We start from the raw sequence: 14,281 nt of genomic DNA, 5'->3' as shown, positions 1-14,281 counted from the left end.
TGTGTGTGTGTGTGTGTGCGCGCGCGTGTGTGCGTGCATGCGTGTGTATGTACAGTACGTGCATGTGTGTGTGTGTTTTGCTGCATTTAGCTCATTTGACGTCTGACACTTTGGGGTGCGGAACTGCAAGAAAGAGAACAACAGAGCAAGAAAGAGAAGTAGCACAGGAAGTGACTGAGGTCTTGGTTAAGGCAGAGGAACTGTGATGCTCACCCAGACGCTGTGACTCTTCGACCAACTAGCATCCTGCAGCAGACGTTTTCTGCTCCGTGTTCGTCTGCCAGGTCTGGTTGGTTAGGTGTTCATCTGCCGGGTCTGGTTGGTTAGGTGTTCATCCGCCGGTTCTGGTTGGTTAGGTTAGCAGGCTGGAGGGAGGCCCCAGGTCCAGTCTGCTGAGGAGGATCTCTTCCAGGTAGGACCCCAGGAATGGCTCTGCTCCTGGCTTACATTCAGTTAAATGTCATGCACCTGTAAGTGTACCAAACAATAAGTTGCTACATGAATCAGTTTCAGACAGTCAAGAAAGCTGAATTCAGGGCAGAGCACTCTGTATCACATAATTCACATGTTAATTTAAGGAAGGTGTGCATGAGACTGAGCTAAAACATCCGTTTGCTACATATTACATCAGCAAGTTGAGAAACAGGCTGACGGTTGGTTGCTGTTCCTGTTGAAGATTGGTGGCATACCTTCGGTTAGTTAGCACATATTAAAGGCATTCCCTTCTAAGCTACATATTATGCCAAGTTAGTTGCCCACTTCTCTCTCACTTTTTAAATTAGACCAAAGCATCCAGTGATTTTAGGCACGTTTTATGCTATGAACGTGTATACAAAGCGAATATGCAACATTATGTGGTTTTATATTACTTTTCAGATTCCTTTGAGTGTCATGCAAGTCTTTAATCCATAATCCTTCTAAACAGATAGAGCCTGTGCACTGAAGAGAACACAGTAAGAAGAAGTCGGCTAGTACATCGCGTGAGCTTGTACATCCAAATACCTGTTACATTATTAAAACCCACATAGGCCTTCACACCCGACCAACTTCCGTGTACAAGTTTGTACAGTAAGAGATAAAAGTGTCACAATCTTAGAAAAGAGACTCCAGAACGCTATGCGCTCTCTTCTGTAGATAGCAGATATATTTGCTTAACCTTCCACCCTATCAGACTGTCATCAGGAAGTCTAAATCCAAACACCATTCAAATATAATACTGTACAACTTTATATAGGTGCCATGACAAAGCAAGATAAGATGTGCAGTGAAGGGGGTATCTTTGTGGGTTCAACAACGAAGTTGAAAGTTAAAGATAAATTACTAACTAATAATTTCTAATTAACTTAGTGTAACAATAGAAATCACAAGGAGTGTAATGATGTGATGTAACGAAGTGAGACAACTTGGGAATAGCACTTTGTTTTACAGTGTGGTAAAAAGCAGGGTTTAGCAGAGATTGCTGGTGAAAAAACATTGTGTATTATGTGGAACTACAAGGTAAGTATGTGATAAAAAAAAAAGTAAAGCCAAGTACTTATGGTTTAACATTGAAGATGCCAGCAAATCTATACTGAAGCTGAGCGTCACATATTACAGATAAAATCGGCTAAATTAAGACTTTTGGTTCATACTTTATTAAGCCCCAATTGGTACCGTTCTCTCCTTCTTTCTTTGTATGCCAAACATACAGTAACACCAATTTACTGTTGCTTTGTTTTTGGCGAACAGAAATAAAACCTTTAGAATATGACTTAATACTTTTTCCAGTTTGTCACCATCCACTGATAAGTTAGGACAAAAAATATGATCAACAAAGAAGCCTTCATTTCAAATAAAATGTAACACCGTAACTAGTTCGCCTGTTATTCTTTCATCTTCTAGCAACAACATAGACCATGCTAAGTGGCACCAGGCAGTGCAAATTGATTTTAAAAGTTATATTTTGTTAAAATATGTGTTGCTTGGTCTAACATCAATAAGGCAATTTTACCAGGAGAACCTGAAGATTTGGAAAAGGCCTTAACTCAAGTTTGCTTAGGCAGAGAGAACATCATGTATCCGAGCCAATGACTGCCATAATGGGTCACAAGGTCATGTCAGGTGGCTTCCCAGTTCCCACATAACTAAAGTCATAATAAGCTTTCATTAGTTTAGGTCAACAAATGACCGATTTGAGTCACAGATTGGAAAACTTCCCCGTAGTTCTGGGATCAAAACAGCACATTGTTTACTGCCAAACCCTAGTGCCGTCCATAAATCTATTTGTTATATAAAAAAAATATTTTTCTTGTCTGCATGTAGGAAATCTTCACGGCGTAACAACAGTCCCCATCCCCAAGAGGCCAATCAGATGGGGTAAGGTAGTTTAGGATTCAATGTTTCAGTGCTCATTCTTCAGATTTCAAAATGTCATGTTACAAGGTTGTTCCCCCTTAACATAATGTATATTTCAATGGCATGGGATGCAGACATCAATGTTGTAATTCTGGATAGGCTGAGGCCTCTGAACAGCGCTTCAGCCACAGTACGGAGTTCAACAGCCTGGACTTTCTAGTGTTACAGTACTGTAATTCAGTGGATTAGATGGCACAGTAAAGCACAGTCCTTTCTTAAACGATGTCATGCGTCCTCCTTTCCAGGGGAAGTGGAGATGACAAGGGGCCAGGCAGGCTGAGCCGGAGACTGTCCCGTCTGGGCAGCAGGCGTCAGTCCAGGGAGCCTCCAAGACCTCCAGCCCAGCCAGACAGACCTGCTGCACCACCCAACACACCCCCTCAACAAGGTTTCCACTTTCTGCACTATTTTCACTTTTTACAATGCAATTTTATACTTAAAAAGATGACAAAATGATGAGAATGAGTCCAAATTACTAATAAATGGAAATAGAGAGTAGGTTCGAGTAGACTTGATTATTACTAGGCAGGGTTTTCACTGCCTATCGAACTCAAAGATGCGCCACCTTATTGGCTGCCACCTTTGTTGAAAATTTAAATTGTTGAAAACTCTAATGGTGCGCACACAAACTGTGTACGCCGCACATGCCATGCACGTTCTTCAGCCTAACTATCCCCCATCTGTATTTCCTAGATGCCAGGCCCTTTGCTCCAGTTCCATCTCCAGTTCTAGTTCCATCTCCAGCACCAGCCTCCAAGCCTCCAGCCCCTGCACCCGTAGAAACACCCCCTAAACGGCCAGACGTGGCACTGAAGCCAAGCCTCCCTCCCCGGCCTCTGTCTAGGGTGTTCAGCAGCAGTGAACATGGAACAGCTATGCTGCAGGTACAGCACAGTGAAAGCTCTAACCTACATTTATTGTATGAATAAATGAATATACTGTACGTATCAATTGATGGACTGACTGATTGATTGAATGAGTGATTGAATGGCTCAGGCTTATGAGCTCATTTCGAGGCACAAAAATAAAAGTAGACACCGTCCATCCCCAGCTAAAACTTTCTCTTTGTCTTTACTGAAGAGGATCAACATATGGGAAGTGATTTCTCCATCCTCATTTCCCTCCTTCCACGATCTGCTGCAGATCTGAAACTCTCAAAGCTTTAGCTCCGTTTGCTCTGGAAGAACAGAACCTCTTCCTGCTTTAGGCCTTAAAGCGATCCAGCAGATTTCCCTCCAGATCCAGTAGAATTTGGAAACAATGTCAGCAATGTCAGAAGATTAATGTGGTAATGATTTATCGATTACAAAATGCTATGCTGGATTTTTTTTCCTTCAATCACTGAACTCAACCGGCCTATACTGGACAGGCGTCTATATGGGAGTCGGGACAGGCCTTTAATTCCTTTTGCACAAAACACTTGGGTCAGCAAAGATGCGGCATACTATCAAAATGTTTATTTAAACCAGTATGAAAATTACTTCGGGCTATCAGATAACATATCACTTATATCCGAATCATTCATTTCATTCAATACATGCGTAATTATGAACAGACCCGTTATTTAAATTTCCCTGTAATCATTCAAATCAGACCGTAAATTCCCCGTGCCAACCATGTTTCTATAAGCGTTCAATCAAAGGCCATGACCCAAAATGCAAGCGCCGGCTCCCCACTGCACGGCACCCTGTCTCTCTCTCTCTCCAGTGTGGAGCACATTTTTACCCCACAAAGGAGGTTATATTTTTCGGTGCCGGTTGTGTGTTTGTTTGTTTGTTTATCTATCTGCTATCTGGATTAGGGAAAAACTACTGGGTTGATTTTCATGAAACTTGGTGGAAGTGTGTAGCATGGCCCAAGGAAGAACACAAAATCTTGGAGTGGATCCAATCCGATTCGGGTCAAGGAAGGGGGCGGGGCGAAGGAAAGCCTTCTGATCTGACTCACAAAATTTGCACACCATAGCTATCCTCATGTGGTCAGACTCGCCGTCTTACATCATCAATTCCAGCGACGGAGGATTGTGGCCCAGATGTTAGATGTCTATATACGGCTGGCTAGCATAGCAGACTGGAGTAGCCTACTGACCTTGGTGCAGGTCTACTTATGGTATTAAAGTGTTGATTTTCCAAAGGGCTTTGAGACTTTCCGGGGTGATGAGACTCTGTGTGACGTCCTCCTGGTCCCTGGGGACAGCACCGACACCTTCCCCGTCCACAGGGTCCTCATGGCTGCAGCCAGTGACTACTTCAAGGCCATGTTCACCGGTGAGTTCCCCCTCTCTGTAGGTTCAGGTCGACTTTGAGATAACATGGGGAACAACAGTTTTTACCTTCAACTCGTGGTGAAATAAAAATAAAGGAAAAAAGACCAAGAAGTACACAATACGTACATGCTGAAAATACATATCCCTTGTGGTTTGTTTTGAATGTGATCATTGGAGAAGGTTGTTGTTACTTCAGTGTGCCACTTTGACTTTCACTCTCAGATAAACACTCACAAATTGTAGAAGAAAAGAGGAAAAGAGGAAGTTATTCCAGACAACTATATTGGCCATTGTTCTGCATTAAACGTCCTCCCTTCCTGGGACTTCTGTCTAACTTAACAGAAAATGTTTGCACTTCATTACATAATCAGTATCCTCCCAACATAAATGCAAGCTAATTTATATTTGAGCTGTTTGGCTTTACAGCATCAGCACTTCTTGTCATTGACTGTACACAAGACAAATCTCTTGAAATAACACTAAATCCTTCACTCACTTTGTCTGTTTTGACTTGTGTTTTTTTTCTTACTCAGGGGGAATGAGGGAGCAGGAGATGAGAGAGATCAAGCTGCACGGCGTCACTAAGACAGGTTTGAAGAACATCATAGACTTCATCTACACATCCAGAGTCAGCCTCAACATGGCCAACCTGCAGGACACTTTGGAGGCTGCCAACTTCCTGCAGGTCCAGCCGGTCCTGGGCTTCTGTAACCAGCTGCTGAGCAGCGAGGTGAGGGGATTCAAATTATTTATGGGTAAAAAAAACAAAATTGCTTGCCCATAAGAAATTATGTCTTGATTAATATCTTGAATTTCAACTAATTCTCCTATTTCATCTTTACATCAGTCATCAAAAAGATGATTGGGATAAAGTATATCATGCATTACCAGACTCTTTAAACTATAGTTTATCAGAAAACAGTGAGTGAGTGAGTGAGTGAGTGAGTGAGTGAGCCATGCATGTGAATGGTAATAGGTTAGATAAACAAAATAGGGCATTTCATGCAGATCAAAAAACAAATCAAAACTAATGTCATCCATTTTCATGCAGATCACTATTGATAACTGTGTGGAGGTGGAGCGCATTGCTGCAGACCTTCTTCTGGAGGATGTCCAGGTGAACATAGGTGAGTAAGGTGAAGCTAATTTGAGAACAGCATAATAAAATAATGATTTTTATTACATCTATATTTAATCACATCAGATCTCACAGAGATTCCATCATTGTTTTTTTAAACCTAGGTGAGTTTGTGAGCCAGAACCTGTCATCGTTGGTACAGAGCGACCGCTACCTACAGCTGTCGGAGACCAGCCTGGCCAACGCTCTGGCCAGAAACTCTCTCAAGGGCTTCTGTGAGTTGGAGCTGTACCACATCGCCAGAGCCTGGCTGGACCATGACGCCCCCAAACGCCACTCCTCTGTCTACACCGTGATGCGTCACATCCGCTTCCCGCTGATGAGCCCCACTGAGCTGATACAGATCTCCCAGGATGACGAGCAGAGAGATGAGCCCATGATGCGCTCCCAGACGGCCTGCGTGAACCTCCTGCTGGAGGCCAGCAACTACCAGATGATGCCTTTCCTGCAGCCCACCCTGCAGACCGAGCGGACTCGAATCCGCTCTGACACCACGCGCCTGCTGGCTCTGGGCGGGGTGATGAGGCAGCAGCTGGTGGTGAGCCGGGAGCTGAGGTTGTATGACGAGGAGAGCGGCCACTGGAGGGCGCTCAGGCCCATGGAGGAGCCGCGCTACCAAAACAGCGTGGCTCTGCTGGGCGGCTTCCTCTTCATTGTTGGAGGTCCGAACATTGACCACCTACCTACTGTAGTGTACTCACTCCTAGAGTACAATTAGATAATGTATATCCAGCATGTTTGTAGCACTGCTTTAGCTCCGTTTAATTGGACAGGCAAGAACAAGGCCATTTGAACACCAAATAATGGAATGAAACTCTGAAAAAGTGAGTCTCGCGGTTAAGTCCTGGCAAACTGCAGGGTGGTTTATTAAAATATGTCAATGTAACGATTTGAATTGACTACAGGACACAACCCTAAAGTGCAAGAATTTATGGGTAAATAGAGCTGTTAGCCAGCATTTCCTCATGCTTGAAAGCCTAGCAAAACAAGCTATTTCTTCATGTGTTCCTACCTGGTTTGACCACCAGAGAACGGTAACACAACTAAGCTTTACCACTGGTTTAGCATAAAACCACCTAAGCTCAGTTTACCCACCTCTTTATTTGCAAAATAGGGATAAACCACCTTTTCAGACTAATACTATACATCTTTATGAGGTAAATTCAGCAGCATCATATTAAGTTGTATCAAACTGATGTACAGTAAGTTTTATGAAGAGAGGGTGTTTTAAAAGGGGAAAGAGCATATTTAATGCTTATCTGAAAATATAGTTTATCTCTGCTCAGTGCTCATATTGCTGTAAAATGATCACCAGCTGGAGGTCAAAGTTTACCGTCCTTTGTATTTACCACTTCATCACCTTGTTCACCTCTCAGGCCAGAGCACGTATGACACCAAGGGTAAGACGGCCATAGACAGCGCGTACCGGTACGATCCACGCTTTGACAAGTGGCTTCAGATCGCCTCGCTCAATGAGAAGAGGACCTTCTTCCACCTCAGCGCTCTGAAGGGGAAGCTGTATGCAGTCGGGGGCAGGAACGCCTCAGGAGAGATCGGTGAGCACGATGCTACTTCATACTAATACTTTAGTTTGATTTATTTTTTAAGTGTGAAGTGAATAATCCTTTAATATACAGTACCTTGGAAAGATGTATTCACGCCTCTTTGTAAAAAACAATTCAGACACGGTGGAGTGCTACAACCCGAGGAAGAATGAGTGGACGTTTGTGACTCATATGGTGGAGCCCCACTATGGGCATGCTGGGACAGTCCATGGGGACCTCATATATGTCTCAGGTAATGTAACATCGTTCACAAACGGACTGGAGTTACAATTGAAACTTACTATCTTACTATACTATCTTACTGTATGGTTTACTTTGTCCCAGAATTTTCTTATTGGATAAAGGGTACATGGCACAAAACTAGCAGGGTTAGGGCTTTGATGCACTCACATCAATACTTGTTCAGGCACATTTTTGATATAGGGGTGGCCCACTGGCAACAAAAGATGATCTTGAGGAGGGGATTTACGATTGACAAAGTTCACTCGTCTGACGTATTTTAAACCACTTCCTGTTCAGCATTCTCATGTCGTGTTTCTAAGCTGCTCTCATTCTAACCTCAGGCAGTTTTTTAGCAACATTGGACGAGAAACTACACTGCTGCAAAAACAGAAGTTGCATATGTGGTAACAAGAACCCAGGAAACAGTGGGTTGAAGTGGGCCAGTGCTGTTTCACAAGATTAAAACCCACAGCTCTCAGAAGCGCTATTGTCTGTTTCATATTCTTGCTTGTTGACTGCTAGAGGGTTACTTGTTGGGAGAACATGGAAAAAATACATGTAGGCCCAGTGTTTCCCCTAGAAACATTTTCAGGCCTGGAGGGATTTTGAAACTTTGATTGATTGATTGACTGATTGACTTTATTTGGTGATGTCAACAAAACAGGGCACAAATACAAAAACAGACAATCACCGAGGATAAAAACACAATAAAGCCTCAGGCTTATTTCCATTGCGGTCCTCATGAACATAGAACATAAAAGAGACATACATGAGACACGGATGGGTATCACCGTCAACACTCAAATTAAGATTAGTAACATTATTACTAGTTTGAAAAGTAATAAAGGCACACTTAAATATTATACAATACATATACATTTGTTGTTATATGTAAGGAATTTACAGACATAAAAACACATACAAACAACAAGAAGAAAAAGGAGGGGGGGGGTTGCAAAGGGGGGGGGGGTTGCAAGAGTGGGGGGGGGTGTTGCTGAAGGCGGGGGGTGGGGTTTTAGGGAGGAAGGACTAGCTCGTCAACAAACGCAAGTGGCTATGCTGTCAATACAGCTACAGCTACAACGTACCCCGACCGCAACGGTGGGGGTACAATGGATGATTAGCAATGACATTGAAACTTCCCTAAAGAGGCCCCATGTCATTCCCATCATACTCGTATGGTTCATGTACATTGATTCTCTTGAATTGAAAGTGAAACATACTGTGGCGGAATGAGGCGCACACCGAGGCAGATCCTTTGGCTTATCAAACTCTTTATTAGCGAGCGGACAGACACACATAAAGGCAGGCACGCCAACACCTCGCTAGCTTCTCCTACCTAGCCTAGCTCTCAGCAGCACGTCTGCTCTCTTCCAGCTTCACACAGCTCTCCCGACCATTCCCACTTCCTCCCCTAGTCTCCACCCACTGGCCCTATGCTCCCTTCACTTGCCACTCCAAAACCCCAAACCCCACATGCACAGAACCACATAACAGACAGATACAGTTAGACATACACCCTACTAGCTATCCCATAATACTCCATCTTACCCCGCGCTACACTGCCCCCCCCTTTTTAAACCATTTGCCCCCAAATGACACCCCAAAACAACCCTACATCAACACTATAAGCCATTCAACATTTTACATTTTAAACCAAACATTTCCCCTTCCCCGCACCACACTCAACACAGCGACGGCAGTAGTCCTCTACGTCTCCCTTGTGTTGGCTCCAATAGAAGAGTGCACGAACATGGGGAAGCATCTTCTCAGCCCCCAGATGACCCTGACCGCTGCGGATCCTGTGCGCCCATCGTAACACTAACCCCCGCAGGTAGCTAGGCACCACCGTCTGGAACCCCCTTTTCGTTTGCCCCCCTTTCTTCTCCAAAATCCCATCTTCACACAGACGCAGGTCCTCAAACACATGCCACAGTCCCTTCGTGGCACCGGAACACCGGTGAATCTCCTCCACAGGGGGCCGGCGTCCGGCCGCCACCCACGCATACACCGGACCGATATCCACGTCCTCCATCTGTCTGCGCCTCCACTCACCCACGTCGACATCCATGATGGTGATGTCGTCGTCCTCCAGGTCCACATCTGAACAGTCCCCCTCGTCTTCCTCCACCTCTTGCACTCGCTCGTCCTCCCGTCCCCCTCCCCCAGGGGGCGGCGTGCTCAGGTCAACAGTGGGAACACAAATGGACGCTATCTCACTCTCCACCCCGGGCCTCCGCACATCACCAGCGGGGGGTATGGAGCAGCTTGACTGGGCCGGCTCTTCCGACATTTGCACCCCTGGTACCTCAGGAAACACAATCGTCCCGACCTGAACAACCGGCTCTTCCCTCTGGTTGCTCACCTCCTCCCCAGGCAGTGTGTCTCCTCCGTTCCCCACAGTCTCAGTGCACTCTCTGGCTAAGTGCTCAGGCGAATGGCACGTCCAACAGAGCCTCACCCTTCCTCCAGGTGGACCTCCCTCCGTTCGCACTGTCCTTTGATCTCGGGACGCGTCGGGGCACACCCTGGCCAAATGTCCACATGTCCCACACGTCCAGCAGACACCTGGACGCGCCCAAAACCTCTGCTCCCTGGGTCTGGTCCCTCTCCTGGAACCGTAGTGGCACCCTCTCGCTAAGTGACCCACTCTCCCACAAGTCCAACAAGCTGTCCGTGCTGGCTCCGGCCGCTGCTCACCGTGCAGAGTGGCCTCTTTTATTAGCTGCATCAACTTCTCTGCCCAGGCAGGCGTAGCCTCCAACAGCTGTCTGACCCCCTTCAACAAACGGGCTTCCATCTTCCCCAAGTTGGCAGACCACCAGCTGTGCTCCGGAGGTATCGTTAACTCCCGGCGTGCTCCGTCACGAGCCATTCCCATGTGGTCGTCCATGGCAGCTAGCTAGAAACGGCTAACTGCTAACGCTAAGGCGAGCCTGATTTTTAAGCCAAAACGATCCCACTTCTGACACCAATGTGGCGGAATGAGGCGCACACCGAGGCAGATCCTTTGGCTTATCAAACTCTTTATTAGCGAGCGGACAGACACACATAAAGGCAGGCACGCCAACACCTCGCTAGCTTCTCCTACCTAGCCTAGCTCTCAGCAGCACGTCTGCTCTCTTCCAGCTTCACACAGCTCTCCCGACCATTCCCACTTCCTCCCCTAGTCTCCACCCACTGGCCCTATGCTCCCTTCACTTGCCACTCCAAAACCCCAAACCCCACATGCACAGAACCACATAACAGACAGATACAGTTAGACATACACCCTACTAGCTATCCCATAATACTCCATCTTACCCCGCGCTACAATACATTCAAGAGAATGTATGTGAATCATGCATGTTTGACGGGAATGATTCACGGTCATTCACTTTCACTTTCAATTCAAGAGAACATAATGTGAATCATTCCTGTCAATATAAACAGATGGACAGTGCTTACCTTCTCTATACGTTTTCCATATTGAGAAATCCATTTTCGTCTGCCTACAGAAACCCCCACCAGCTGGCATGGGTCATTAACGCTCGTTAAGGCTCTCCCTGCGATTCTCTGTGGATGTGCGCGCCGCACACAGATTTTTTTTTATAAACATCTGTAGTTGGAACAGCTGCCCTCGAGCAGAACAGCTGTTCACTCCAGAATGTCCAGAATGATGGACGCATTTTGCGTCATCCTGACACGGAAGTGCCTGGAATGAACTGTAGAGCTGTCGGAGCAGGAAAACATGGAGACATGGGTAAAGGCTGCCCATAGTGACATTATAATGATACAAAGCGGGTTGAAAATCGGCAACGCCTTCCTTCAGCGGTTAAAGTTTAACCTTATCTACACATGCTTGTCACTGTGGAAAATACATGTTACCTAAATAAGAAAAGCACAATGGTGAAAGACAGCAGGTGAACCCTATTGGGGGTTTGAAAGGAAGTTGGGTTAATGGTCGCAGCTCCCTTCAGTTAACAGCCCAGACCACTTCCTTCCTTTTCAAGTGCAAAACACATCTACAGTATGTCTCTCAGAACACAGAGTAAAGCTTTGCGCAGGGTCTGACCACTGCCTCCAGCTCAACTATACATTTCGTCTCTACGTCTCTCACTACATCTTTACTGAGATACCATATGGCAGATTTGACAGCGCCTGGGAGCTGTGACACCATGTTTGATATAACATGTTGCATTTCCTTCTGTCACACAGGTGGGATCACCAAGGACACGTTCCAGAAGCAGCTTTGGTGTTACGACCCGGTTACCGATACGTGGAGCCGGCGGGCGGACATGACTGAACTCCGCGGCCTGCACTGCATGTGCACCGTAGGGGACCACCTCTACGTCATGGGCGGGAATCACTTCCAGGGCAGCAACGACTATGAGGACGTCCTGGGCTGCGAGTACTACAGCCCCACGACAGGCCAGTGGACAGTGGTGGCGCCCATGCCGCAGGGCCAGAGCGACGTTGGGGTGACGGTGTTTCACGGACAGATCTATGTGGTGGGAGGCTATTCCTGGAACAACAGGTGCATGCTTGACATCATACAGCGGTACGATCCAGAGCAGGACGTGTGGGACAGGGATTTCAACATCCTGGAGCCCCTGGGGGGGATCCGTGTGTGTACGATGACCGTTCACCTGCCCGAAGGCACGGTGGATGAGGCTGAGATACAGGAGTGTCCACTGTGTCCGCTGCCCACTGCCAAGAGCTGAGAGGCAAGCCCTGACTTTACCGTTCAGGGACAGATTAGACGGGGCATTAAAGCTGGGTGTCTGGGTAGTGTTGAGGTAAAAGCATTCGCCTACCACCACAGAGACCCAGGTTCAATTCCCGGTAGCGGTATTTCCGGCTTGGTCGGACGTTCCTACAGACACAAATGGCTGTGTCTGCGGGTGGGAAGCCAGTGGGGTATGCGTCCTTGTTGCTGCACTAGTGCCTCCTCTGGTCGGTCGGTCACACCCACAGAGCCTGGTCAAAGGAAGTTGGGGGATAAACACTTCAGACCGGAGGAAGTTTGATGGTATTCGACTAATCACGACACATGTAAACAAATCGATGCAGGTGATTTGGAAAAATACGAGCGGATATCCCCGCTCGCTTTTTCTCACCTGCCTTTACGTGGGACATCCGGGACATCCCCCCTATCATCGCTCATTTTTTTCCTTGAGTTTCCCTTTGTGCTTTGACCAACTTTCCCCTGCATGAAGTACAGACGAGTAGGCAGAAGCATTTGGAAATTGCGGGAGCCAACGCGTCTGTTTTAAGAGACTAAGGCACGTCCAGCTAGGAGGAGACCACGGGGCAGACCGAGAGCTAGGGGGAGAGATTAAATCTCCACGCTGGCCTGGGAACGCCTCAGGATCCCCTAGTCAGAGCTGGCTAATGTGGCCAGGGAAAGGGAGGTTTGGGGTCCCCTGCTGGAACTGCTACCTCCGTGACCCGATCCCAGATAAGCAGTTGAAGATGGATGGATGGATGTTTGTTTGCTCTTTTCTCTTGTTTTGGTTTTTATTGAGCTTTGATAACAAAATTGAGAAGGGAGCTCCTTGAATTTTTCAAAAATAGTATTTAATCCCGAAGTAATATATTCGTGTACACAGCAGTGTTACAAACAGAATATATCTTCAATAGGGTACACGGGCAAACAAAGCGTTTTGTTTGCCCGTGTACCCTATTGAAGCTATATTCTGTTTGTAACACTGCTGTGTACACGAATATATTACTTCGGGATTAAATACTATTTTTGAAAAATTCAAGGAGCTCCCTTCTCAATTTTGTTTACTACTTTGCCTGCTGAGCTGCCTTGGTCCACAACTCTGTGCTCCCTTATTGAGCTTTGATGAAATTGTTGTTAATATTGGTTTAATGTCTTAGGTAAGAGACCACGTATAAGCCGCATGAGGTTTCCCATCTCTACCGGCACATTATATTTATCCACTTATTTCCTTTGGTTTGTTCTTGTTGTTACTATGTGCAAATAAATAAACTAAAATAAATAAACTAAACCTGAGTCTGTTGGAAGTTAGGTGCCTTTGTGACCCCCCCCCCCCCCCCCCCCACACACACACACACACACACCTTTTGGCCAATGGGTGTGGAAAGTGAATCAGTTCCAAGTTGGCCCATGACCTACGCCTCTTTGTGATCAACAATATACATTAAATACATGTAAAGATTGCAGCTGCTTCAATAGCTACAGTACATATCTTTATTCTGTAAAGAAGTAACTCCTCCCTCTACCTCTCTCTCTCTCTCAAACACACACACACACACACACACACACACAGACACCTCAGTATGTCTAGTCTCTAGACCTGCATGTGATGTGAGTGATGCTGAAACTCACTCATCCTTCACCCTCCTGATAAGACAGCAGAATGCCTGATATCACTGTCTGCTATGCCAAGGTCTCCAAATACAAAAAAATGAACAGCTGCATCAGTATGTGTTGCAAATGTATCCCTGGAACTATGAGGAACGTTGTTACTCTCAGCTTAGAAATAACAACTAGAGCCACAAGGTCAGCTGCTCAGGGGGAGTGCAAAATCCCACAACGCAAGACTTCCTTTGGCCAATCATCTGTCACCTTTATGGCCATAAAACAATGGAACACTCTTCCAACTGAACTAACAACACATTTTCACACTTCCGTCCGTCTAGCAAAACACTGGATACTTGTACAGCAACGTTGCACACATTTGTAAT

At 46.2% G+C, this 14,281-nt stretch overlaps 1 protein-coding gene across 2 annotated transcripts; it reads left to right on the top strand.

The window, feature by feature from the left end:
• The first annotated feature begins 204 nt into the window (after window positions 1-204).
• On the top strand, window positions 205-13,211 carry LOC310778517 (kelch-like protein 9). Of its 2 annotated transcripts, none has more exons than XM_083638967.1 (11): window positions 205-412; window positions 2,302-2,355; window positions 2,640-2,782; window positions 3,088-3,278; window positions 4,529-4,661; window positions 5,194-5,390; window positions 5,712-5,787; window positions 5,903-6,460; window positions 7,175-7,354; window positions 7,482-7,595; window positions 11,783-13,211. In XM_083638967.1, the coding sequence occupies exons 2-11, from the start codon at window positions 2,351-2,353 to the stop codon at window positions 12,286-12,288; spliced, it is 2,103 nt and encodes a 700-aa protein (XP_083495093.1). In that variant the 5' UTR covers window positions 205-412; window positions 2,302-2,350; the 3' UTR covers window positions 12,289-13,211. The 2 variants fall into 2 exon arrangements, with proteins under 2 accessions (XP_083495093.1, XP_083495094.1); XM_083638968.1 differs by lacking the exon at window positions 205-412 and adding an exon at window positions 937-980.
• The last annotated feature ends 1,070 nt before the right edge of the window (window positions 13,212-14,281 follow it).

This window comes from Poromitra crassiceps (assembly GCF_964638095.1).
Source record: "Poromitra crassiceps genome assembly, chromosome: 6".
Taxonomy (NCBI): domain Eukaryota; kingdom Metazoa; phylum Chordata; class Actinopteri; order Beryciformes; family Melamphaidae; genus Poromitra; species Poromitra crassiceps.
This window is presented reverse-complemented; position numbering and strand designations above follow the sequence as displayed.

Coding starts and splice junctions, on each gene's coding strand:
- LOC310778517 (XM_083638967.1), top strand. Junction 5,391..5,711: donor ACCAGCTGCTGAGCAGCGAG/GTGAGGGGATTC, acceptor ATTTTCATGCAG/ATCACTATTGATAACTGTGT. Junction 7,596..11,782: donor GGACCTCATATATGTCTCAG/GTAATGTAACAT, acceptor TCTGTCACACAG/GTGGGATCACCAAGGACACG.